This window comes from Trachypithecus francoisi, unplaced genomic scaffold (genome assembly GCF_009764315.1).
Source record: "Trachypithecus francoisi isolate TF-2019V2 unplaced genomic scaffold, Tfra_2.0 Lachesis_group14, whole genome shotgun sequence".
In the NCBI taxonomy this organism is placed as follows: domain Eukaryota; kingdom Metazoa; phylum Chordata; class Mammalia; order Primates; family Cercopithecidae; genus Trachypithecus; species Trachypithecus francoisi.
Window position 1 is genome coordinate 60,158,266 of NW_022681459.1, and position 26,874 is coordinate 60,185,139.

The following is a 26,874-nucleotide window of genomic DNA, read 5'->3' on the forward strand; positions in this document are numbered from 1 at the left end:
CTACTTCTCTGAAAACCATAGTTTCCTGCCTCTGAGTGCTGTTTGGGAGGGGGTGACTGTGAGTCGGGGTCACATGAGGGCCATAGGTATGAACCTGGGATCCAGAGAAGATGCTGGCATCTACACTCCTAACACCCTGGACCCCTGGGGCAAAAGCACTGTGAAGACCTGAACTGAGCACCCTGAGACTGTAGGCCACCCGCAGGTGCTTACCCAGGGCGGATTTGAGCACGGAGCTGCTGGAGAGTGGGGGGCTCACAATCCCCACAGAGTCCACAAAAGAATGAAGTAATTTCAGGTACTCCAGAGCACTGGAGAATTCACTAGGAAGAAGAGAAAGGGTCCCATGTACATCAAAACATATACACAAGGCCCACCTCATGACCTGGCTGTTCAGCTCTCCAGCTCTAAGACCAAATGGCCATTTCCATCCCTTTCCTGTTATCCCAGGCACACGCAAGCGCTGTCTATGTGCACCCTTTGTATTCCACAGGCATACTTCCTCTGTGTCTCTGGGCTGTCACTGACACTGACACTCTTCCCTCTACTGGAGGCCTTTCCCTAGCATCCCCCACAGCCTACCCTCACTCCTCCCCTTAAGCCCCAAGTCCAGTGTCATCTCCTCCCAAAAGTTTTCTTATCTCCCAGGCAGAACTGCCCCCTCCCCCTTTCCTCAGGTGCACCCCAATCAGGATCTGGGCCTTGTAGGAAAGTGACTTTGGGGCCAGGTATGGTGGCTCATGCCTGTAATCCCAGCACTTTGGGAGGCCAAGGCAGGCAGATCATTTGAGGTCAGGAGTTCCAGACCAGCCTGATGAATGGTGAAACTCTTGACTCTACCAAGAAATACAAAAATTAGCCAGGCATGGTGGCAGGTGCCTGTAATCCTAACTACTTGGGAGGCTGAGGCAGGAGAACCACTTGAACCCAGGAGGCAGAGGTTGCAGTGAGCCAAGATTGTGCCACTACACTCCAGCCTGGGTGACAGAGTGAGACACTGTCTCAAAAACCTTCCCCAAATACAAACAAAAATAACAAAAAATGAAAGTGACTTTGGCACCTATCTGCCTCTCAGGTCTTACCCTGTGAAAGAAGGACTGTGCTCCGTAAGTATGTCAGAGACAAAAATTGCCCAGCACATTCCATGAGGGGCTGGGTCCCCAAGATGTCCAGGCCAGATGTGTCTGCCTTCTGCTGAGTTTGTCACATTTCATTTCTATTCCCTTTCAATAGGCCGCTGCTCCCTACTCCAAAAAGCAAAGCAAGCTAATGAAATTCCTGACTTGATCCAAGTACTGACTCCGCTTGGTAAAGGGATACATAAAAATGGGCGCACCTGCCAGGTGCGGTGGCTCACACCTGTAATCTCAGCACTTTGGGAGGCTGAGGCAGGCGGACTGCCTGAGGTCAGGAGTTTGAGACCAGCCTGACTGACATGGTGAAACCTCATCTCTACTAAAAATACAAAAGTTAGCTGGGCATGGTGTTGGGGACCTGTAATCCCAGCTACTTGGGAGGCTGAGGTGGAAGAACTGCTTGAACCGGGGAGGCGGAGGTTGCAATGAGCTGAGACTGGTCCATTGCACTCCAGCCTGGACAACAAGAGTGAAATTCCATCTCAAAAAAAAAAAAAAAAAAAAAAAAAAAAAAGAGGCAGGGCGTGGTGGCTCAGGCCTGTAATCCCAGCACTTTGGGAGGCCAAGGCAGGCAGATCACGAGGTCAGGAGATTGAGACCATTCTGGCTAACATGGTGAAAGCCTATCTCTACTAAAAATACAAAAAATTAGCCAGGTGTGGTAGCAGGCACCTGTAGTCCCAGCTACTCAGGAGACTGAGGCAGGAGAATGGTGTGAACCCAGGAGGTGGAGCTTGCAGTGAGCTGAGATCATGCCACTGCACTCCAGCCTGGGCGACAGAGCGAGATTCCATCTCAAAAAAAAAAAAAAAGGCACTTGGTCTAGGAGGAAAGGCCAGGTCAGGGTTAACATAGGGCTCTCATTTTTGAGAAATTAAATACAAAGGAACCATTTGATTGCCCTGCCAACCCAATGCCAGGGCTTGCTTCCCTCTATGAGTGCAGGCCTTCAGGCTGTCCTGGAGTTGCCTGTGTGGACAGGCCCTAAGGCAGAGGGACTTGTCTGGGGACTTTACCAGCTCTCTTCTTCCTGGTCTCCAGCCTTCTTTTTGGCCTGAGGTTTCACCAAGGACTCTATTGCTCGCTCCAGCAGGTTCTTGCAGAAGGCCTGGTGGACCTGTGCAATGGGGTCGGCTGGAAAAGAGATGAGCAAGGAGGGTTAAATGGGGCTCATTTACGAGCCCACTTTGTCTATGGAGAGAAACTCAAAACACAGCCATGCCCTGTGAATGGGGATCAGATCCCCCTTCTCCACCAAAGCCCAGAACTACTGTGCTGAACAGCTGGAGGCTGGGGGAGAGTGTTCACTCCCAGGCTGAAGTGCCCAAGACTGAAGTTTTGGATAAGCTCCGGTGGGGAGGGCATGTGGGGGAGGATACTGTGTCTCCTGGCACAGTGCTCACTACTCTATGATTGGGAGCTGTCAGGTGGAGTTGGATCAGAAAACAGAAAATGCAATGTCTCAGAGGATGTCTCTTCTCCATGTGGCTCAGGAGAACCACCAGGCAAGGAGGAAAAGGTAGTAGCTGCTACCTCATTCATGACAACGAAGAACATGCTCCTGTTCTTTCAGAGCCTTGTCCTGGAATGTGCCATCAGCAGTGACCTGTCTGAACTGGCTAGACATGGGGCCTTGCAATGCTTGGATAGCTGACTGTCACCAGCAAGTTTCTTTACTGGCAGGCCTCAAATCACCAGCCCCTTCTCTCTCCTCACATGTGGAAGATATGTGGGCCTTGATCTAATGACCAGGAGAAGGAGGGACACTTATGAACATATTCCAGGTAACAAGGCCTGGAGCCAGAGACTACAAAGCCACTGAGAAGTCCATGTCTAGCCAGCAGGGGTGGGGTAGAAAGATTTAGGATTGCTTTTGCTTTCATCCTTTATATTTTGGTGTTGCATACAATTCTCACATTGAGCATTAAAGTTATTATTTAAAAAAGAAAAGGATAGCGAACTCCCCTAATATGTGACACACACACCCTGTGACTGCAGTCCCCACAGACTCCAATTCTGAGAGGGGAGGAAAAGTACAGCAGAAAGCAGACAGCCATTGAGCACTCAAGGTCTAAGTCAATCCTGACCAGCCTCTACTGCTCCAAGGCCGGGTGAGTCGACTCCAATCACTATCAAATGCCTGGGACAGAAAGCCAGCATCTCCTTCCAATGCCTGAAGCTTCGTCCCTGTCACCACTCTGAGCAATTGATGACCGCCTGCCACCTATTGTTCCCGAACTCTCCTTATATGTCTGTCTGCTCTCCCAATAGGAGAGACCTGGAGGCCAGGGAAAGCAAGCCTCACACATCCTTTGTGTCTCCAAAGTGCCCAAAACAAGGGCTAAGAGTACACTTGGAGCTTAATCACAATTTATTACTGTGTGATGTAAGGACCATGGGCTCTGAATGTCAGAGAGAGCAGAGTTGCACACCCAGCTTAGCCACTGACAATTTCTGATCAGGCTTGTGACCTTAGGCAAGTTACTCAACCTCCCTGAGCTTCAGTTCAAACAAACAAACGAACAAACAAACGGACTCAACAAGACTGAGACAACCCGTGTCTCCGCGTGTCTGGTGCACAGTAACTCTGTAGTACCAGCAGTTCGCATGGCTTTCTCCAATTCTGAACGGCTCCAGGGTATTCTCACCTGGGTTCCTCTGGGCACAGTATAGACTCTCCTTGGCAGTTGACTTCACAGACCAGCTCCGCTCCATGAAAAACTTCTGGCCCAGGGGGTGGCAGAGCCAGCGCAGGGAGTCAGGAACAGCGCTGTGCTCAGGGCCACACAAGCTCTGGGCTCGGCTGAGGAAGTAGCTCTGTGGAAGGACAAGGACCAGGGGTAACACTAAGGTGGCAGAATGCTGGCTGCAGCCACCGTGGGGTGCAGAAAGCACCATGGTGGAGGTGAGCTTGGGGGGAGACTGGGAAAGCTCAGCACAGGGCGGGGACTCCCACAGGTACCTGGAAGTAAAGCCCGCCATGGAAACTAGGGCAAGCCCACCAGTGGAGTGTGCTGGACTTGCTGACTAGGTCCAAATCCCAGCAGGAGGGCAGGGAGCAGCCACAAGGCACGCATGGGGCCCCTGCTGCATCCTGTCCTGCTGGGGCTGCCTAATCCTACTGGCATTCAACCTGCAGGGTAAACTAGGAAGATGGTTTCCCAAGGAGGGGTCTCAGGGGACCCCGGCTGCTGTACTTCCCCCTCAGCCCCGTGAGTGCCAAGCCAGGCTGCCGCTTCTATCGTGGGACTTTTTATCATGTAATTTTAATTACATATCTCTTAGACTATTTTAGGCAAAATTATTCTGCTTTGACTAATTTTTCTTTTACTTTTACTTTGCGTGTAAAGTTTAGAACAGCACATGGCCAACGGACAGGGTCACATCAGAGGGCACTGGAGTGAAGGGGCAGCTGGGAGGCCAGCCCAGGCCCCATGCAGGCAAGTATCTGTGTGTGGGTGGGTGAGAGACTCTCTCCACAAGGCTGGCCCTGCAAGGGCAGCCCCTATAGAAACCCCACGGCACCCCTGCATGAGCCCCTGATGTGAACACTAGCCTGTGAGAAAGAACAGAGGGGGAACTTGGAAAGCCTCTTTGTGGGACAATTCAAAGAGCCAGGGCCCCGGTCACTGGGCCCCTCCTCCACTTGCCAGGATAACATCATTTCAGGACCCCACTGACAAGAACTGCAGGAACAATACTATCTACCATGTTTTCAGTTCTGTCACTTTTTGAGTGAGGATATTTTCACACTAACAATCACGACTTCCAACCCATAACCACTCCCCAAAACAGGCCAGGGTGAGTGAGGAACTGAGGAGAGAAGACAGGAGGGAGGGAGAAGCATAAGACAGAAAGTCCAGGGAGCCCAGGGGCAGAGCTGCCAGGCCAAGGGCCGCAGACGTCGTTTCCACACCCCAGCCCTTGCCCCCACAGGAGCAGAGCTGTTTCATGGTCTGGTTCAGTCTGATGGTTCTGACCTTTACTGGGCTCTAAGTAGCCATCAGCGAATGTAACGGCTTCAGAAGACTTGAATGCCAGGGTCAGAAATAGCACTGTCGGAGTACCACTCAAGGACACAGACAGAGAAGACGGTCTCTCTCCAGGGGGAACCTGGAGAGAGGTTTCTCAGATTCAGGGGAGACACTGCCTGAATCTGAGAAAAAGCAACCTGTTCTACAGACACATACTCATAATCTCAAGGCAGCTTATGAGATGAGGTGAGGTGTTTCACTTACATTTCTAATCATGGGACCTGTGGCACCAACAGTCCTTCCTCCTCTTTGCTAACCAGTGTTGATACTGGATGTTGGAGAACAAATGTAGAGGAACCTTGTGACCTTCTGCCAACCTTCCACAAAGCCCTCACTGAATCTGAGCTGATAACTGCAATGGTGGGAGAATAGCAGTTGAGGAGCTGAGCAGGGAGGGAGGCTGGGGGCTGGTGGCGAGATTCCAGGGCTTCTTTTTTTTTTTTGAGACGGAGTCTCGCTCTGTCGCCCAGGCTGGAGTGCAGTGGCTGGATCTCAGCTCACTGCAAGCTCCGCCCCCCAGGTTTACGCCATTCTCCTGCCTCAGCCTCCGAGTAGCTGGGACTACAGGCGCCCGCCACATCGCTCAGCTAGTTTTTTGTATTTTTTTTTTTTTTTTTTTTTTTTTGAGACGGAGTCTCGCAGTCGCCCAGGCTGGAGTGCAGTGGCCGGATCTCAGCTCACTGCAAGCTCCGCCTCCGGGTTTACGCCATTCTCCTGCCTCAGCCTCCCGAGTAGCTGGGACTACAGGCGCCCGCCAACTCGCCCGGCTAGTTTTTTTTCTATTTTTTAGTAGAGACGGGGTTTCGCCGTGTTAGCCAGGATGGTCTCGATCTCCTGACCTCGCGATCCACCCGTCTCGGCCTCCAAAGTGCTGGGATTACAGGCTTGAGCCACCGCGCCCGGCCAGTTTTTTGTATTTTTAGTAGAGATGGGGTTTCACCGTATTAGCCAGGATGGTCTCGATCTCCTGACCTCATGATCCGCCCGTCTCGGCCTCCCAAAGTGCTGGGATTACAGGCTTGAGCCACCGCGCCCGGCCAAGATTCCAGGGCTTCTGAGGTCCCAGAACACTTGAATTCGGTTGACTCCAACTCTCTTTCCAAGAACAGCAAATTCCACGTGTCCAATTAGCAAGGGAGCCTGGTGGTTGCTCCAGGAGAAACTGAGGACCAACTGGTCCCTCACAAGGGCCCAGATGTTGTAAGCAGAAGCAAAGCCTAGTCCAGGTCATATGGCAAGAGGAACCAGAAAGGCCAATGTGGAAATCACTAAGTTAAAATGTATTTTAAGCTTAATTCTTTTCTTTTTCTTTTTTTTTTTTAAAGACAGAGTCTTCCTCTGTCACCCAGGCTGGAGTGCAGTGGTGCGATCTCGGCTCACTGCAACCTCTGCCTCCCGGGTTCTAGCAATTCTCCTGCCTCAGCCTCCTGAGTAGCTGGGATTATAGGTGCCTGCCACTGCGACCAGCTAATTTTTGTATTTTTAGTAGAAACAATGTTTCACCATTTGGTCAGGCTGGTCTTGAACTCCTGATCTCGTGATCCACCTGCCTCAGCCTCCCAAAGTGCTGGGATTACAGGTGTGAGCCACCACGCCTGGCTTTTTTTTTTTTTTTGTGACAGGGTCTCACTTTATCACCTGGGCTGGAGTGCAAGTGGGTGATCATGGCTCACTGCAGCCTCAATCTCTGGGATCAGATGATCCCCACCTTAGCCTCCCAAGTAGCTGGGACTACAGGCATATGCTACCATGCCTGGCTAAATTTTTTTGTAGAAATGGGTTTTTGCTATGTTTCCCAGGCTAGTCTCAAACTCCTGGGCTCAAGCGATCAGCCCACCTCAGCCTCCCAAAGTGTTGGAATTACAGGCATGAGCCACTGCACCCAGCCAAGCTTAATTCTTAAAATAGGCCGGGTGCGGTGGCTCACGCCTGCAATCCCAGCATGTTGGGAGGCCAAGGCAGGTGGATCACCTGAGGTCAAGAGTTCGAGACCAGTCTGGCCAACATGGTGAAACCCTGTCTCTACTAAAAATACAAAATTAGCCAGGTATGGTAGCAGGCACCTGTAATCCCAGCTACTCGGGAGGCTGAGGCAGGAGAATTGCTTGAACCTGGGAGCCGGAGATGCAGTGAGCTGAGATTATGCCATTGCACTCCAGCCTAGGTGACAAGAGTGAGACTCTGTCTCCAAAAAAAAAACAAACAAACAAACAAACAAAAAAACAAAAAAAAACCTTTTAGTTATATTAATAACAAATTTCAGTTGAGGGCAGGGGAGCTTGAGTTTGGTGGTTTGAACTAATAAGAAATAGAAATCCTAGGATACAGTCATCTACAATATGGCTTCTATAAGGGATATTGAGAAAACAGCTTTTGTTACTCTTAATTTTCTTGGCAATATAGTCCCGTACTAATTTTCCTTTTTTCTTTTTTGAGAGAGGGTCTTGCTCTGTCACCCAGGCTAGAGGGCAGTGGCACAATCACAGCTCACTGCAGTCTCGACCTCCCAGGCTCAAGCAATCTTCCCACCTTGGTCTCCTGAGTAGCTTGGACCACATGCCACACACAAAAAACCCGGGCCCGCCACCATACCAGGCTAAGTTTTGTATATTTGGTAGAGATGGGGTTTCACCATGTTGCCCAGGCTGGTCTTGAACCCCTGAGCTCAAGTGATCCTCCTACCTCAGCCTCCCGAAGTGCTGGGATTACAGGCACAAGCCGCCATGCCTGGCCTAAAAAAAAAAATTTTTTTTTTAAGTTTTCCTAAATTTTATAGACACCAGAATCCTCCCCATCTGGGGCCTAGGAGCCTCCCCCTGTAACTCATCTGCTAATTACCTGATGTGAAAGAGGCTGTGGCAAGAACCCGACAACTGTTTAGATCCTGAGAGTCACTCAGTACCCCGGGGCCAGTCCCAGCCCCAGGTTGTGTCCCCCAACATCGGTCTAACCCCATGGCTCTCAAATCGTGTGCCAAGGCAGTCTGAGGTGCCACAGCAAGTGATCGGGGCACCATAGGCTATTTTAAACTTTCGAGGAAAACAGTGATGCTCAACATCAGCTGGGCACTTATAAAGTGACTAGATGGGGAGAGCCTGCAGCCTCAGCATTGAGATCACACTAGCTTCCTTTGGAGGTGTCATATACTGTCATAGTACTGCGTGGAAATCAATGTGGAAAAGAGAGAGAGTGGTGGTTGCTAGTCTGATTCCAAAGCTTGAGAAGGTGTGCAGTGCTTGACAGGTTCATGTACTGGTAAGAAACACAGTGAGACCATGCTTGTGAATAGCCATTCCACTCCATCCACTCCAGCCTGGGCAACAGAGTGAGACTGTATCTCTATTAGAAAAAAAAAAAGAGAATATTTTGGATTCTTAATAACTATGATTTCTAAGAAATTATTAAGAATCCAAAATATTCTCTCTTTCTTTTTTTTTTTTTTTTGAGACGGAGTCTCGCTCTGTCGCCCAGGCTGGATTGCAGTGGCCAGATCTCAGCTCACTGCAAGCTCCGCCTCCTGGGTTCACGCCATTCTCCTGTCTCAGCCTCCCGGGTAGCTGGGACTACAGGCGCCGCCACGTCGCCCGGCTAGTTTTTTGTAGTTTTTTTAGTAGAGACGGGGTTTCACCGTGTCAGCCAGGATGGTCTCGATCTCCTGACCTCGTGATCCGCCCGTCTCGGCCTCCCAAAGTGCTGGGATTACAGGCTTGAGCCACCGCGCCCGGCCCTCTCTCTTTTTTTCTTTTGAGACGGAGTCTTGCTCTGTCACCCAGGCTGGAGTGCAGTGGCACAATCTGGGCTCACTGCAACCTCTGCCTCCTGGGATCAAGCAATTCTGTCTCAGCCTTCTGAGTAGCTGGGATTATAGGTGAGTGCTACCATGCCTGGATAATTTTTGTATTTTTAGTAGAGACGGTGTTTTACCATGTTGGCCAGGCTGGTCTCAAACTCCTGACCTTAGGTGATCCACCTGCCTCAGCGTCCCAAAATGCTGGGATAACAGGCGTGAGCCACCACACCCAGCCTCTTTTCTTTTCTTTTTTTTTTTTTTTTTTTTTTTGAGACGGAGTCTCGCTCTGTCACCCAAACTGGAGTGCAGTGGCCAGATCTCTGCTCACTGCAAGCTCCGCCCTTCAGGTTCACGCCATTCTCCTGCCTCAGCCTCCCAAGTAGCTGGGACTACAGGCGCCCGCCACCTCGCCCAGCTAGTTTTTTGTAATTTTTAGTAGAGACGGGGTTTCACCAGGTTAGCCAGGATGGTCTCGATCTCCTGACCTTGTGATCCGCCCGTCTCGGCCTCCCAAAGTGCTGGGATTACAGGCTTGAGCCACCGCGCCCGGCCTTTTTTTTTTAAAGTAGAGACATGGTCTCACTATGTTGCCCAGGCTGGAGTGAAGTGGCTCTATTCACAGGTGTGACCATAGCTAACTGCAGCCTCAAACTTGTGGCTTCAAGAGATCCTCCTGCCTCAGTCTCCTGAGGAGCTGGGACTACAGGTGTGTGCTACCACTCCTAGCAAAAAATATTATTTCTTCTTTCAACTTCACGTATGATTTTTTCAAATGACCACTAAGCTGTTAAGACAATTAAATACCGGCCGGGCGCGGTGGCTCAAGCCTGTAATCCCAGCACTTTGGGAGGCCGAGATGGGCGGATCACGAGGTCAGGAGATCGAGACCATCCTGCCTAACACGGTGAAACCCCATCTCTACTAAAAATACAAAAACGAGCCGGGCGAGGTGGCGGGCGCCTGTAGTCCCAGCTACTCAGGAGGCTGAGGCAGGAGAATGGCATAAACCCGGGAGGCGGAGCTTGCAGTGAGCTGAGATCTGGCCACTGCACTCCAGTCCGGGCGACAGAGCGAGACTCCGCCTCAAAAAAAAAAAAAAAAAAAAAAAAAAGACAATTAAATACCTACTAGGATGTTCAAACTTAACTACTTAACAGAGGCCAGGTGTGGTGGTGCCTATAATCCCAGCACTTTGGGAGGCTGAGGTGGGCAGATAGCTTAAGCCCAGGAGTTCGAGACCAGCCTGAGCAACATAGCGAAACCCTGGCTACAAAAATTACAAAAATTAGCTGGGTGTGGTGGTGCGCACCTGCAGTCCCAGCTACTTGGGAGGGTAAGGTGGGATGATCACTTGAGCCCAGAGAGGTTGAGGCTACAGTGAGCTGTGGTTGCACCACCGCACTCCAGCCTGGGCAATAGAGTAAGACACTGTCTCAACAAACGAAAAAACTGTTAGGTATTTCTTTTGGCTAAGGGATGCCATGAAAAATTTACTGAGACATAGTGAGTCGAGAAAGTTTGGGAATCTTGAGTCATGAGTTGAGCAAGTTTGGGTACCTCTAGTCTAAACCATTTTCACAGAGGCCAGCCCTGCACTTGCCCCCAACACTTGGCTCATTTGTAGCTAAATATATCTCACCAAATTCAAAGCTTCTTCCTTTGTAAGAAAATACTGTCTGAGTCTCTTTATTCTCTCTCAAGAGAAGTAAACAGAGAAGAGCAGTGACTTTAAAGATGACAGTTCTTCTCCTTTTTCCATCTTACTGAATATGCAAATTTGGTAATACTATTAAGTTTCAAATATTTATATGCTTTCACAAAGCATCACCATCTCTACAGATTTGGTCTGAGGAAGCTCTTATAGAGGTGCATGAAGACAATGGACAGAAATGTTCCCTACAGCATTGTTTATAACGGCAAATAATGGAAACCACCCAAATGTCCATTAGCAGCACCAAGTACCTCTGTAGAATGAAGAGGCTACAAAGAAATACACAAGATTCATCGTTAGTCACTAAATCTGGAAGACCAACACTTCCAGACATCAAGACATAAAAGGAAACTCAGCCGTTAGGGTTGGGTGGTGGTGGTGCAGTAGAACAGACTAGCAGATCCGGAGGCAGACCCCACTGTACATGGATCCTTGATTTATGAAAATAAAAGGTGCCACTTGGTGCAGCAGGAGAAGGACAGTTTATAAAATAACAGGTTCTGAGTCAGGTAGATATCCTTATGGAGAAATACAGATCTTGCACTCTTACCTCCAATTCATATAAAAATTAATTCCAGGTGGATTAGGTACCTGTGTGTAAAGAGTAAAAAATAAAGCTTCTAGCAGACAACATAGGAGAATATCTTCATGATTTTGAGGTAGGACAAAGATTTACAGGACTTAAAATGTCTAACTGTAAAGGAAAAGACTAATAATTTGGATTGCACTGAAATTAAGAGCTTGTGCTATCACTAGATACCATTAAGAGAGAATAGGCAAACCACAGAGTGGGAGAAGGCATCTGAAAAGCATATATCCAATAAAGGGGTCATCTCCAGAATAAAGAATTCCTCTAATCAATAAGATGACAGACACTCCAAATGAAAAAGAGGTAAGAATTGTGAATTGGATGTCACAAAAAAGACTAGCCAAATTGCCAGTAAATGTAAGGAGAGGCGCTCAATCTCATTAATCACCTGGGAAGTGCAAATGAAAACTACAATGAGATACACTAGAAGGGCTTAAAAAATTGACATTATATGTGTTTGGTAAGGATGTAGAACTGGAACTCTTGTTCACTGCTGATGGAGTGGAGAATGGCCAACAATCTGGAAATACGCACAACCTCTGACCCAGCAATGACATTCCTAAAAATGCAGTCACGTTTCCTGAAAGATGTGTGTACAAGGAGGTTCACAGCAGCACCTTTCATAATAACCAAAGCCAGAAAGCAACTAAAAAGTTCATCTGCAATAATCTAGTCATACAATGGAACACGATAAAGTATGAGAACGAACAATCTATAATTCTACATGACAACATAAATGATTCTTACACATGATATTGATCAAAAGAAGTCAGACACAAAACAGTGTATACTACAAGACTCTCCCTCTATTAATATAGAGGAGGCAAAATATCTGAGGTGACTAGGATGGTGGTTACCCTTGGAAGGCTGGAAGGCTTGGGGGAAGGAGCAGGTTAGTGATTGCAAAGGGCCCAAGAGAAGTTTCTGAGGTCTTGGTTCTGTACTTTGAACTGTCTGCTGGCTACATGGGTGTGTTTACTCTGTGAAGTCACTGAACTGTGTATTTATGATTTGTATACTTTTTGACATGCACATTGTAATCTTTCTTTTTTTTCTTCTTGAGACGGAGTCTCACTCACTCTGTCACCCAGGCTGGAGTGCAGTGGTGCAATCTTGGCTCACTACAACCTCCGCTTCCCAGGTTCAGGCGACTGTCCTGCCTCAGCCTCCCAAGTAGCTGGGATTATAGGTGTGCACCACCATGTCCGGCTAATTTTTGTTTGTTTGTATGTATGTATATATTTATTTTGAGATGGAGTCTCACTCTGCTGCCCAGGCTGGAGTGCAATGGTGCGATCTCCACTCAACACAATCTCCACCTCCAGGGTTCAAGCGATTCTCCTGCCTCAGCCTCCCGACTAGCTGGGATTACAGGCATGCGCCACCACGCCTGGCTAATTTTTGTATTTTTAGTAGAGACAGGGTTTCATCATATTGATTAGGCTGGTCTCGAACTCCTGACCTCAGGTGATCTGCTTGCCTCGGGCTCCCAAAGGGCTAGGATTACAGGCGTGAGCCACCATGCCCGGCCTTCCCAGCCAGACTTCTAAGCATGTACTTTGATAAGTTTACTGATATGATGAACAATAGGCAGATTAAACTCCAGTGACAGAATTCAGAAAAGTGGTTACCTTGGTTGGGGACAGGAAGAGCAGGGAGGGCCTTAAGAAGGCTTCTGTGAGTACTGGGAATGTTCTGTTTCTTGATTGGGTGGGTGTTGCATGGGTGACTTCACTTCAAGCCGTAAGTTAAAATGTGTATATTTTTCTGCACGTATGTTGTATTTTGATAAAATCAATGTCTTCAAAACATTTTTGGAGGGCATGGAAGTTACAAATGTAATGACATCAGCCCAGAGCACTTCAATAAACCAAAAAGAAGAGAGACCTCATCAATGCCTCCTGCTCTCAGCCTAGATTCACCTTTCCCAGAAAGCCCACCCTGACTTCCCCCAAGAGCAGCTCAGGAGCTCACCCTAGCTCACTGTCCTGAAGACCCGGTCCCAGGAAGAACTGTTAAGGGAAGGTTGAAATGAATAGGAAAAATGATGTGTCTTCAGTGTCTGTGGACTCCCAGGTCGTCTAGCCCACAAGTGAAGATGGTGTTCTTTCCCCACCTGGAGCCCAGTCCTCCTCATGAGAAGATCAATGTCAAGCTCAAGAAGGGCTGCTGTCTAGGTTCCTTGCCAAAATGTATGCTCCCTGAGGACAAGGCAAATGTCCTGCTTAGAGAAGGTGCTCAGTCATGTTTGCTGAATGAGTGAATCAAGGGATGAATCTCTTATCTGTGGTCACCAGAAACAGAGGTAAGACATAAAAAGTACACTGAGCTTCCCTGCGCCCTTTGTCCCGTAGACTATTGTGATGTTCCTCAGGAAACATATCAGTGTCACTACAGGGAATGCTCTGATTCATTCTCAGCTCATCTCTGCCGTTACTGAGATACGGAAACAAATAAGAGATGTGGTAATGCTTGAACATACCTGATGTATTCAGCAGTCTACCCACAGTGGGACACAGAGTAAAACATACCTGTTTCTGCTAGAGTAAGAGAAAGCCTGAGGTCAGCATGTAGTGAACTAGCTGATAACAAGGACTGGGAATTACCCATTTGAGAGTTCCCAAGGCTGGCTCCTAGCCACACATATGGGACGTGCTTGATAACCACAATCCCTGCCCTGGGTCTGACCTGAGCTCCTTGTGGACAGGCACAGGTTTTCTTTTACTTTTATTCTTTCCATTTCTTTTCTTTAACTCTGTAGCTTGGCAAAGGCACTGGCTTTTATATCTGGACTCACAGTGCTGTGATGGACACAAGATGCCCAATAAATTCCTTTTGAGTAAATAAAAGAACCAGGAGACATAACCAGGGGATTCTAAGAATTTTTATGACCACTGGAAGAGCAGAAAAGTTGCATATTAACCCCCAAATACAGTAGCTCTGCTATCAGTGAACCAATCTTCTTATTACCTCATACTACCTTCATATTACCTCAGGAGACCAAAATGTCCTGCTTACAAGGCTTATGGTATTAAGGCCACAAGGGGAGGAATTTTGGTCTGTTTTATCGGTTGCTGGAAGTCCTGGTGAAATGAGCAACTGAATGAATGCCTACCCCTCTAGGTGGGCAGCACCTGAGTAGGAAGGGGGCTCATAACTGCTTTTGCATCTTAACTCCTGGTTAGGTAAGTGCTCAGGGGAGGTTTACAGAAGGGAACTGAAGGGTACTCACGGCCAGGAAGCCCAGCTTGCCTCCACACCGGGTCTTGAGCCCCATGGCAGCAGTCAGATGGATCTCAACCAGTGTGTTCGGTGGGATTTTCTCCTCTGCACATTCAGCCAGGTTTACGGCACACAATGCCATATGTACATCAGAACAGGCAGATCCTGCAGGAAGCTTCCCTAGGGTGGGCAGAAACAGACATTATCATTGATGGAACCCCAAAACCAAACTTTTTCCTGCTCTCTCCAGCACAATCAAAGTAAGAGAGGAACCAGGGGAGAAACGAGGTGAACTTTGTGATCAGATAGGCCCGATCACAGGATGGGATGCCAGGCTCTGTGATGTTCTGGCTACCTCGCAGGATAGCTGGGAACATGGCACCCGGTTCTATTGCACCCAGAGCCGCCACGATTGCAGGTTGTTGTACAGCACTCAGAGGCGCACAGGGCAGCATTTCCCAAAACAGTGTCAGCAGCACAGCCCCACTCTGTGTTTCCAAACATTCAACAGAGGTAATGAAATGTTTTTTTAGACAAACTGATTTGACTTTATTTTCATTAAAAAACCTTCACAATGTGGCTGGGTGCCAGTGGCTCACACCTATAATCCCAGCACTTTGGGAAACCAAGGCCGGCAGATCACTTGAGGCCAGGAGTTCCAGACCAGCCTGGCAAACACAGCGAAACCCCATCTCTACTAAAAATAGAAAAAATTAGCTGGATGTGGTGGCGCACACCTGTAATTGCAGCTACTCAGAAGGCTGAGGCAGAATTGCTTGAGCCTGGGACGCGGAGGTTGCAGTGAGCTGAGATCACACCACTGCACTCCAGCCTGGGCAACAGAGTGAGACTCTGTCCCCCAAAAAAGCCAAAAAAAAGAACCCGCCTTCACAATACACAAGCACACACCCATTTGAGGGGGAAGTGACATAAACTGAGCAAGGACAGCTGAACACATGTTGGGTTAGTGGGTGGGAGGCCAGGAAGGCTGACCACACCCTCCCCAATGAGAGGTGCACAGTGGCCCATCGGGGACTGATCTCCTAATCAGGGGACAAAGTATCCTTGCACAGGCACAAGGGCCTATCACAGCTCTCCTGAGGCTTTCATACTGTTGCCAGCTTTGGTCCCTGCTACAAGGGCAAGCAGTCTCCTTGCCTCAGGGGCGGCCACAGGAAGTGCCCATGTCAAGGTGTAGACAGTGGCAAAGCCAGGCTTCCCATGCTCATCCAGCCCTGTGTTCCCGCTCCTGGGCTGCCTCGCCCCCCTGTCTCTTTATCAGCATAGGGAGATCTCAGCCTCCACACTCCATTTTGTACTGGCCTCAGGTGTTCCTCCTACAGGAGACACTGGGCTTTTACCGTCACAGGGAGGGAGGGGAGAGGGCAGTGTGGCAACCATACTGTAGTTACCTCTGTCCTCTCAGTGTCTCACACAGGGAATGCCAGTGAGTATGGAGGGAATGAGTGATGTAAAGCTTCTCAGTTGGAATTCTCCAGAACTTGGCAGCAACGAGGACACAGCCTGATCAGAGACCTGAGTATGGGCTTATTCTGTCCCAAGGGCACACTGAGGAACAGACAAGATAACAGCGGAGCAAATTTGCAGATAGGGACCTTCTACTAAAATTCTACCATGAGCCCACATATTAAAGCTGCACACTGACCCCGCTGTCTCATCTCCTGGTCACTCCTGCATCACTGGCCTGGCTCTGTTCCACTTTTGGCTGAAGCTCCTTGCTGCTACCAGGGCATCTAACACCTTCCAGTTACCACATCCTACTGTTATTCCTGGCCCTCATCTTACTGAGTGTCCCGGCAACAATCTCCCCTCCTCAACTCTGCCCTTGCTCCTCCAACACTCAGCCTCTCAGTGTCTCCTCAGACCTCTCCAACTGCTCCTCTTAGGCAGCCTCTGGCCCTGACTCCCCGTCCTCTATCTGTTCATCTCTGTGTGCATGTGCAGTGGCATGATCACAGCTCACTGCAGCCTCGACCTACCTCCCAAGCTCAAGTGATCCTCCCACCTTGGCCTCTCAAGTAGCTGGAACCACAGGTGCACACCACAAAGACCAGCAAATTTTTGAATTTTTTTGTAGAGATGCAGTCTCCCTGTGTTTTCCAGGCTGGTGGGAAACTCCTGGGCTCAAGCAACCTTCCTTCCTTGACCTCCCAAAGTTCTGGGATTACAGACGTGAACTGCTGTGCCAGTCTTTATCCTTTTATGCTGTGCCAGTCTTTATCCTTTTCTTTCTTTTTGAGATGGAATTTTGCTCTTGCTGCCCAGGCTAGGATGCAGTGGTACCATCTTGGCTCACTACAACCTCCACCTCTTGGGTTCAAGTGATTCTCTTGCCTTAGCCTCCCAAGTAACTGGGATTATAGGCACGTGCCACCACACTTGGATTAATTTTTGTATTTTTACTAGAGACAGGGTTTTGCCATGTTGGCCAGGCTGGTCTCGAACTCCTGACCTCAGGTGATCCACCCGCCTTGGCCTCCCAAAGTGCTGGGACTACAGGCATGAGCCAGCTACCATGCCCAGCCTGACTCTTCTAAACTTGAGAAGCACAAACCTGATCATATCACTATTTTCCTAACGCTCTTCACTGAATCCTACTGATACACTACAAGATCCCCAGCCTGGCATCCAAATCCTTCATGGTCCGAGCACTGCCCTTGTGCCCTGGCTCCCTCTAGGACCACTGAAGACTTATTCCCAAGAGCCACCCCAGGTGGGGCTCCTCCTTGGGAACATCCCTCTGCCCAGAAGGCTCATATCCTGCAGAGCTGGTGACCTCTATGCATTCTTCCATGCAAAGCCAAGACTCTTACTTCCCTAGAAAACCTTTCTTGAAACCCTCCAAAAGGGGACCCACTCCCTCCCAACGAAAACATGTTCCTTCTGCTAAAGTCTAACATACTCACACTGAACTGTCATTCATTTGCTGACCTCTCTGCCTTTCTATTACAGCAGGAGCTTAATGAATGAAATAAATGATCATATTTCATTGACTCTAAGATGTCAGCAATTTTAAATCTCACTATTAATTTAAGTATCACTAAAGAAAAACACTGCCACTTATCTACAATGTGCCACTGTTTATAGGACACATCCTGAGTATAGTGATGTTACTGTGAAAACACGTGCATCTGAGAACTGATGAGCTAAAGCAAAGAGCCATCCTTACAGCTGTGGAAACAGGTAGAAGCTTGGTCTAGCCACTCTAAAAGAGCAGCGTTAAAAGGACTTCAGCTAGGGTGCAGAACTGGCAAATCAAGCTAAGGAGGAGAGGTAGCATGATATGCCTTGCAGCAAGCCAGACAGCAGCAGCCGCCCCGTCACCTGTGATGTGCAGCTGGTGCAGCCGGTGATAGGCCAGAGCCGCATCCCGGGCGCTGGTCTTAGCTTCATCTTCAAAGCCTGCCTCAGTGGCTGGCGTGGCCCGCCGGCACTGGAAGACTTTCTTGAGCAGCCAGCGCACCAGGCGTAGCTTCTGCAGGCTGTAGCGGATCACGTTCCAGGAGAGGCTGCAGGCCAGGTCCAGGCGGGAGGTGGGCAGTGCCCGGCCCAAAACTGCCAGGCAGGTTTGTAGGTTGGCGGCAGCAGCTGCAAAATCTCCCTACAAAATATCAAGAGGTATTAACGGTCACTGGCCTTGCTCTGGCTTTTTGTTTTGATATAGACTTCTACTCCCCTCACCCCCCATTATCAGAGGAATTAGTGCATACTCATAAAAACAAGGGAAACTTCAGAAAGCTATAAGAAAGTAAAATAAAACCACCTATAATCTCATTCCCCAGGAAGAACCCCTGCTGACATTCTGAGGTATTTCCTTCCAGACTTTTTACTGGATTGAGATTGTACTGCGTTCTTTTTTTTTTTTTTTTTTGAGACGGAGTCTTGCTCTGTTGCCCAGGCAGGAGTGCAGTGGCAGGATCTCGACTCACTGCAAGCTCCACCTCCCGGGTTTATGCCATTCTCCTGCCTCAGCCTCCCGAGTAGCTGGGACTACAGGCACCCGCCACCTCGCCCGGCTAGTTTTTTGTATTTTTTTTTTTTTTTTGAGACGGAGTCTCGCTGTGTCGCCCAGGCTGGATGGAGTGCAGTGGCGCGATCTCGGCTCACTGCAAGCTCTGCCTCCCGGGTTCATGCCATTCTCCCGCCTCAGCCTCCCAGTAGTTGGGACTACAGGCGCCCGCCACCACACCCAGCTAATTTTTTGTATTTTTAGTAGAGACGGGGTTTCACCGTGTTAGCCAGGATGGTCTCCATCTCCTGCCCTCGTGATCCGCCTGCCTCGGCCTCCCAAAGTGCTGGGATTACAGGCTTGAGCCACTGCGCCCGGCCTGTATTTTTTTTAGTAGAGACGGGGTTTCACCGTGTTCACCAGGATGGTCTCGATCTCCTGACCTCGTGATCTGCCCGTCTCCGCCTCCCAAAGTGCTGGGATTACAGGCTTGAGCCACCGCGCCCGGCCTTAGTACTGCGTTCTTTCTTTGAGCAAATGCTGGTCAGAGTTCCCTCAGAGTAGCACTTTTTTTTTTTTTTGTATTTTAGTAGAGACGGGGTTTCACCATGTTGGTCAGGCTGGTCTCGGACCCCTGACCTCAAGTGATCTTAGCCTTCCAAAGTGTTGGGATTACGGGTGTGAGCCACCGCGCCCGGCCAGCAGTATCTTTTAGACATAAGACGGGTGACACAGATTTAGATGAACTTTAGGCTTTCAGGGTCTCAAAGTGCAGCCCCCAGAGGCCAGTAGCCTCAGTTCTTAGGAGCTTGTTAGAAATGCGAGCACTTGGACCTTACCCCAGGGCTACTGAATCAGAACCTCAGGTGTTGCAAGCCTCTAGGTGATTCTCATGCCATGTCTGCTAAAGTGATTTTCTTTTCATTTTTAGAGATGGGGGTTTTGCTGTGTTGCCTGGGCTGGTCTTAAACTCTTGGGCTCAAGCAATACCCATACCTCAGCCTCCCGAGTAGCTGGGATTTACAGGTGTGAGCCACAGTAGCCGGCTTCATGCCTGCTGAAGTTTGAGAACCATGGTTTCAGGCAAACTCACAGCTAAACTACCTTACTGTAGGATTCAGATGAACTAATCTTTGTCAACCTGAGAGGGTCTAATGGAGAGTCTAGGCACTGTACTGAAGAACGCTCGCTTTCTCTCTGTCACTGCTGGAGACTGTAAGACAGGCTAAGACAGGTTATACAGTCTTGGGAAATTAAATTCTCCTATTTTCCTCTATTGGGCAGCTGGTACACTACCTGTGCTTTGTTTCCCCCATCATTACAGGACTGGACAAGGGAAAAGAAAAGATGTCCTCAGAGCAACAGTCTCTAAGGTGGCTGTATCTTTTCAGTCAGAAGTACCTGTAACTTGAAGATTCCAAAGGAGGCAGGTGTTCCCTGGCTCCTCCCCTGCCTTTCCCTCAAAGGTGCACTATTCCCAAGCCCCAATCTTTGGCTCTCACCCCTCCTGACTCCCCAGTCCAATTCTCCCTAAGAACCCTCTCCTGACAGACAAGCTTCCCAAACACTCTGGCTCCGCCCCTCCTCTGTCCCCATGGCCTGCCTCCCAATCACTGCTCACTCTACAGAGGCCTCTTCCAGCTTTTCCAGGCAACATGGCCTAGATGGAGTCCACTCTATTTTGGAGCTTCTCTTATCCTTGAGTCAATGTCACTATCACTTCCCTTCCAAATACTACATTTCAAATATTTATTCAGTTGAAACCTTTCCTTTTAATTCCAGGTCCTTGCCATCATCTCTTACTCAGCCTATTTCATAGAGCCCCCGACTCAGCCAGGCGTGGTGGCTCATGCCTATAATCCCAACATCTTGGGAGGTCAAGGTGAGAGGATCACTTGAGCCTAGGAGTTTGGGACCAGCCAGACAACATAGTGAGACCTTGTCTCTACTTAAAAAAGAGCACTCTAACTTGTTTCCATGTTCCATGCATTTCACATCTTCCTTCTACCTATCCTTCACAGCCACCAGAATGATGCTTATAAAACACACACCTGAACCTGCCTCTAGGATATACATCTTGGGATGTTATGCTCAGGGAACAGGCCTCTTAAAATCACATCTATATTCTGAGACCCATAGCCCCAGCAAGGCTGACAGATCCAGGATGGCCAATCAGATTCTCACTAACGGCTCTGCAACTTGCAGAGGTGGGGAGGACATGCCCATGGCTCACTGCTGGAGGAGTGTTCTGGTTCTTGTTCCTCTTGAAATGTGGATGTTTAACTCTTCCTCAATGCTGTGAGTTGCCCCAGAATTTTTTCCATAAACTCCCTGTTGATTTCAAATGAAAACTTTCAGCTAGTTTTCCTGCTCAAAAACCTTCCCTGGTTCTATAGAGAATTGGGAATAAAGCCCCAAATCAGTTCCCAGTGAAAGCCCTCTCCATTTTGGGCCTAGACACACTACCAGCCTTTGCCTTCAACTCCCTGTGACACACCGTACACTCAACACACCCTGGAACCTGCCAGTCACCAAATAGCCTGTCTATTCATGCCTTTGGGTGGGTCCTTCTGCCACCTCCGCCCTTCCTTCCTGCTCTTGGCAGCCCCACTCAAGCCCTGGAACCCCTCCCTCAGAACCCAACTTTATTATTCCTCTGTCATACCAGAGACATAGATCATCTCATGTCCCTGAAATTAATTATCTATGCAGAGGCGCCCTCTCCACTGCCCTGTGACTGTTCAGCAGCATGGTCCCTTTTTCCTTTCAGTTACCACAAGCATCTATCATAGGCCTTTCTTCGACATAAGTTGCTGAATTATTGGTCAAGTCTAGGGGAGGATGGGGAAGGGCGGACACAGAACTCACTCTGGCGAGATCCAGGTCTGCCTGTTTCCGATGCCTCCAGAATGTGACCGAGGAGCGGGAGTGTGGCCGGATCACTGGCTCCCCATGGACCAGCAGCTTCACAAAGACGCTCAGGACAATCACACCATTTACCAGCCATAAGAGAAGAGTAGGCATCATCCAGTCAAACCAGCCCCCAGAACCTAAGAAGGAGTGTCTCAGCAGAGCCTGCCAGGAAAGGCCTTGCGGAGCAGCCAGGCACCTGACAGACCCCAGCACTATCACAGGAAAGAGTCTTCTACTGCATTTTCAGAAGAAATGGTGAATAATTCTATAATCTATTTTTTTTTTTTTTTATAATTCTATAATCTAAACGGGGCTAATGACTGTAGCCCTTGTCATTATGGAGCTGAGTGCTACAAAAATCTTTGTTAGCTTGAAAGGGTTAAGGCATTGGTTTTGCAACCTCAGGTAAAAAACACCATATCCTCCTTCAAATAGGTACCACCCCTCCACGCCAGGGTATTTAGAGTAGTGTGGGTCCCTGATTTGTTTTGCTCATTCTGACTGAACGTGGGCTTGCCTTGTTACTTCCAAAACGGAACTTATGCCAGTCCCTATCAGAAGCAAGCAGGTGGGGGCCCACTATAAAACCCCTTTGGGACCTAGTAGCCAAGCCAAGAAGTTTGTACACAGGGTCCTTCTCCTGCCATAGTGGTCCAGCCATGCCCAAGTGGTGCAAGGGGCCGCCACCTACCTGACTCAAATGACAGGACACTGCGGCCAGAGCCTGAGTGTGGGTGCTGGTCAGAGTCGTGAGCCCCTCCCCACTGCAGCAGGGAAGTCAGAGGGTTAAAGGAGAGGCACAGGAAGGTGAGGACACACAGAAGAATCCGTGAGCGGTCTACCATGCCCAGTGCCACAGGAGGAGAGTCCGGCTCATCTTTGACCTTCAAAACAAGGCCTCGAGGTTGGAATAAATACTGCATAGGTTTTTACAGCACTTTATAAATACATATATATATTGAGAAATGGTTATGAGGTTTAAATTCAAGTCTATTAACTCAGGACTAAGGCCAGATGGGAACTGAGAGGCCTATAATTCACTAACTGCTGCTCAAACACTGGCACATTCACCTGCTTGCTAACTGAGAAAAGCACATGTGCCAAAGAACAAAGGTAGAAGAGATTTTCTTTTAAAATAGAGCTCTACCACAAAAGAGAACACACTGTATGATTCTGTTTCTGTATAATTCCAGAACAGGCAAAACGAATCTAAAGTAACAGGAAACCGATGAATCAGTCATTGTCTGAGGCTGGAGAGGGGTGTGGGAAACTACCTGCAAAGGTGTACAAAAGAGCTTTTTGGGGTGATGGAAATGTTCTATATCTTGATTATAGTGACAGTTACATAGCACTGTACATTATGTTAAAACTCTTGGTACTATACATTTAAAGTAGGTATATTTTATTGCATTTAAATTATACCTCAATAAAGTTGATCAAAGACCATATTTAGTGTGAATCTATCTAAAGGATATTTTACCTGTTCTAAAACAGTACCATTGTCTACACCCACCCCACTCTCCATTTTATAGCAGGAGGGCTGGAGCCAGATCTCCCCTGCGCCCCAATGTGTACACAGCATGTCATTTCTTTTCAATATTTTAAAACCATTTTTCTTCTGATGACTCAGAAGCCGAGCTAATTCAATTTATATGTCAAACAGCCTGTTGTTGCCAAACAGAATCACATTTATAAGAATATTTCAAAAACAGAGCATCCTTAGTAAAATTCAGTATGTGATACAATAAACAGCTTAGTCAAAAACAAACACTAGAAGGGAACTTTGTGCTTATAGAGTCAGAAACTTCCAAAGTCAAAATACAGTACAGAACCCAGTGGTCTCTACAGGTTCCCAGGAAGATCATTAGGCTCAGAGCCTCTCTTAAGCAATTCCATTAAACTACCATTGCCAGGGGCTTTCTTTGACGATTAAAGGCCCATAGGTAAAATGTTATCTGTTAGACTGCAAATTGTAATCATTTCTGAAAAGAGGACCTAGAGGCAGCCTCATCCTAAACGAATTGATCAGCCTCCCAAAGTGGTCTTGCCAGGCCCATTAAAGGCAGAGTGAAGCAATGAGGTGCCTTCAGCAGCTCCCAACGCTCCCACAACAGCTACTCCACATTCTTGTTCTGGATCTGGCACTCATTACTCTCTGACGGGGCCTATCAGCAAGGACCAGTTAAACCTGAGGGATGTTTCCCCCCAGAGTCAGTTTTCTCTCTCTTTATTCTCCAGGATCTGGTTAATTTCACAGAATTCCTGTTTCTCTCCAGGCTAGGCCCTCTGAACAAGCAGCCTGGCCTCATAACTGTGACCTCCCAGCTACTTTCTTAGGGGAAATGGGAAAGATTCCAAGGATCAGGAGATTTCAAAAGTCTGTACCTTTGCATCATCCAACAGAGGGCTTCCTGGCTCAGAGTCAATGGAGTAGGGAGAGAAGCCAGCCTGGGAGCCTGAGTCAGAGGCTGGGGGGGACATCAGAAGGACATTCTGATTAAAGTCCTCGATCTTCAGGTCCACCTCAGTGTCCACCAGACTGCCTAGGTCGATGCCCTTTAGAAGCTCTGCAAAGAAAACCCCACCTGGTGAAAATGATCTGCTTTTACAAAGCCCCACCCAGGCCGGGCTGACAACCCTGTTCTCAGCACACTTACTGTTCTTTTGATTTGCCAGCTTCAGCACCATGTTCTCCTGGCGCAGTTTATGATTGACCTGCTGCAAGTATTTGATGTAATCAATGGCCTTCCTCAGAACGCCAGACTTGTGCATCTGGGTAGGAAGATAAGTGAAAACACAGTGAGATCAGTGCAGGCTACAGGGTGAAAAGAGCAGAGCCCCAGCACTTGGGATGAGAGCATGGCTCTGTGAGGGCAGAAACCAAGTTCAGATGCTGGCCCTCCCAATGATTAGCTGTGCCACTCGGAAGAAGTTACTCCATACCTCTGAACCTCACTTTCCACCTCATTAACACAGAGATAATGAGAGTCCGTGAATCACAGGCTTGCAGCCTGGCTAAATCAGATAATGAGTGTAAAGAGCTTAGCCCCAAGCCTGGCAAATAGTTGACACTCAATAAATATTAGCTATTGTTCCTACTTCTTATAATAATCCTAGCATCAAAACAAACTTTAAGGAAAACAAATGACAAAACACCACAGCATTGTTGGACAGCTATCTTTTTTTTTTTTTCTAAGACAGAGTTTCGCTCTTGTTGCCCAGGCTGGAGTACAATGGCACCATCTTGGCTCACTGCAACCTCTGCCTCTCAGGTTCAAGCAATTCTCCTGCCTCAGCCTCCTGAGTAGATGGGATTACAGGTGCCCGCCACCACACCTGGCTAATTTTTTGTATTTTTAGTAGAGATGGGGTTTCACAATGTTGGCCAGGCTGGTCTTGAACTCCTGGCCTCGTGATCCACCCGCCTCAGCTTCCCAAAGCGCTGGGATTACAGGCGTGAGCCACAGCACCTGGCCTGGACAGTTATCTTAAGGCATAGATTTTTACTTAGGATGTATACCTTTCAGATTTGTAGGCAACAAGGAAAATAATGAAATTTTCTTTCAAAATAGGGTTTAAACATAGATAGGTTTTAAAAATAAAATCTCCTACTTTCCAGAAGACACATTCAGTGAAACACCAGAAACATTTGGAAAATCAATTTCCTCTATTTGTTGCTGGTCAAAGACTCAACCTCTTTTTTCTTTCTTTTCCCTAAAAGGGAACCCCTAAACACAGGTAAAACGATGCCATCAGCTGACTCCAAGGCACACACAGTCCTGTATCTGGAACTACTGAGTGGCAGGCGTCTTTCTCTGCCTCTGACAGTGGAGTCCCCCATCACTGCAGAGCACAGCCGAAGGAGTCAAAGGTCTCAGTGGGTCACTGCCTCATCAACCCTCACCAGTACCCTTATGTTTTTTAATATTTTATAATCTTGACACAATACCAAGATGCTTTAATAAAAAAGTGCCTCTAACTCGGTCTTATATTCACTTACCTTGAGTCTGGGACTTCTCTAAGCTCCTGAAGCAACAACAGGTAGAGGGGACATGGTGGAACATAAAACACGATTTTGCTTGGTACCCACCTTGGCGTCTGTCCCCATGACCAGGTCTTTCAATTCGATGATTTTGTCATTGATGGAGGAGCGATATCGTTTCTCAATGATATTGTGGGTTGTCCGCCTTTCTCCTTCTTTGGGGGGCTCAAGCTGCTTGACTCCCCCAGGTACCTGCTTAATGGGCACTTTCTCTTGCCCCATCATTACAGGCATTGTGGTCAGAATGGTCCCACTGCTGCCCACCAGGGTCTAGAATACGCACAGGTATAGAGCACAATGAACCCTTTGTTAGTCTGCATAACGCAACCTCAACACAGACCTGCCTACGCTGGCCAAGTGTTGCCAGACCTGGCAGTACTTCATGAGGTCTGAGACTCTTCCTGAGTTAATCCAATCAGGCCCCAAGAAGCCTCAGGGCCATGGCACCTCGGTTACTACCTACCTTCAGAATCAACACTGATAAACTACACAAGAGGATTAACATGGCTAAATATGTTTTAAGTTTTGATCTAGGTATGCCAGAAACAAGTCATATGATTTCTGCTCTGCTGTCAAACTGTTAACCACTTCTAAACTTGTACACGGTGAACCACAGGTTAGTACCGGAGAAAACTTTCTCCTAGTGGATGACACATTTTTTCCTCTCAAATGACAATTAAGTAAATTACTGCATTTCTTTATACAATTTCGCCATCAAAAAGCTTAAGGGCAGAAGTGACACTCTCAGAGCCATTTGATGAAGTAAATAGGCCAACCATGGAGGTCCCCCTTTTTATTCTTTATCTCTGTTTTCTCCTCTTATTTTTCCTAACTTTATTTTCTTTCCTTTTTTTTTTTTTGAGACGGAGTTTTGCTCTCGTTGCTCAGGCTAGAATGCAATGGCGCGATCTCGGCTCACCGCAAACTCTGCCTCCCGGGGTTCAAGCGATTCTGCTGCCTCAGCCTCCAGAGTAGCTGGGATTACAGGCGTGTGCCAACACGCCTGGCTAATTTTGTATTTTTAGTAGAGACAGGGTTTCTCCATGTTGGTCAGGATGGTCTAGAACTCCTGACCTCAGGTGATCCGCCCGCCTCAGTCTCCCAAAGTGCTGGGATTACAAGCATGAGATACCATGCCCAGATCTTTTTTTTTTTTTTTTTTGAGACAGAGTCTCACTCTGTTGCCCAAGCTGGAGTGCAGTGACGTGATCGCAGCTCACTACAACCTCCACCCTCCGGGTTCAAGTGATTCTCCTGCCTCAGCCTCCTGAGTAGCTGAAATTACAGGCATCCGCTACCATGCCTGGCTTATTTTCGCATTTTCATTAGAGATGGAGTTTCATCGTGTTGACCAGGCTGGTCTCAAACCACTGACCTCAGGTGATCTGCCTGCCTCAGCCTCCCAAAGTGCTGGCATTACAGGCATGAGCCACTGGGTCCGAACCAATTTTAGTTTATTTTCTTGAA

At 48.3% G+C, this 26,874-nt stretch overlaps 1 protein-coding gene across 2 annotated transcripts in view; it reads right to left on the reverse strand.

Moving 5' to 3' along the window:
* The window catches only part of SREBF2 (sterol regulatory element binding transcription factor 2), a 79,928-nt gene that overhangs the window by 9,919 nt on the left and 43,135 nt on the right, over positions 1 to 26,874 (reverse strand). For both annotated transcript variants that reach the window (XM_033233788.1, XM_033233789.1), the window contains 10 exons: positions 25,456 to 25,677; positions 24,023 to 24,137; positions 23,751 to 23,932; positions 22,057 to 22,249; positions 21,321 to 21,502; positions 17,828 to 18,104; positions 14,493 to 14,662; positions 3,785 to 3,953; positions 2,153 to 2,270; positions 214 to 323 (listed from right to left, as the gene is read on the reverse strand). In XM_033233788.1, coding sequence (XP_033089679.1) covers positions 214 to 323; positions 2,153 to 2,270; positions 3,785 to 3,953; positions 14,493 to 14,662; positions 17,828 to 18,104; positions 21,321 to 21,502; positions 22,057 to 22,249; positions 23,751 to 23,932; positions 24,023 to 24,137; positions 25,456 to 25,677 — 1,738 coding nt within the window. The remainder of the gene's footprint in view (positions 1 to 213; positions 324 to 2,152; positions 2,271 to 3,784; positions 3,954 to 14,492; positions 14,663 to 17,827; positions 18,105 to 21,320; positions 21,503 to 22,056; positions 22,250 to 23,750; positions 23,933 to 24,022; positions 24,138 to 25,455; positions 25,678 to 26,874) is intronic.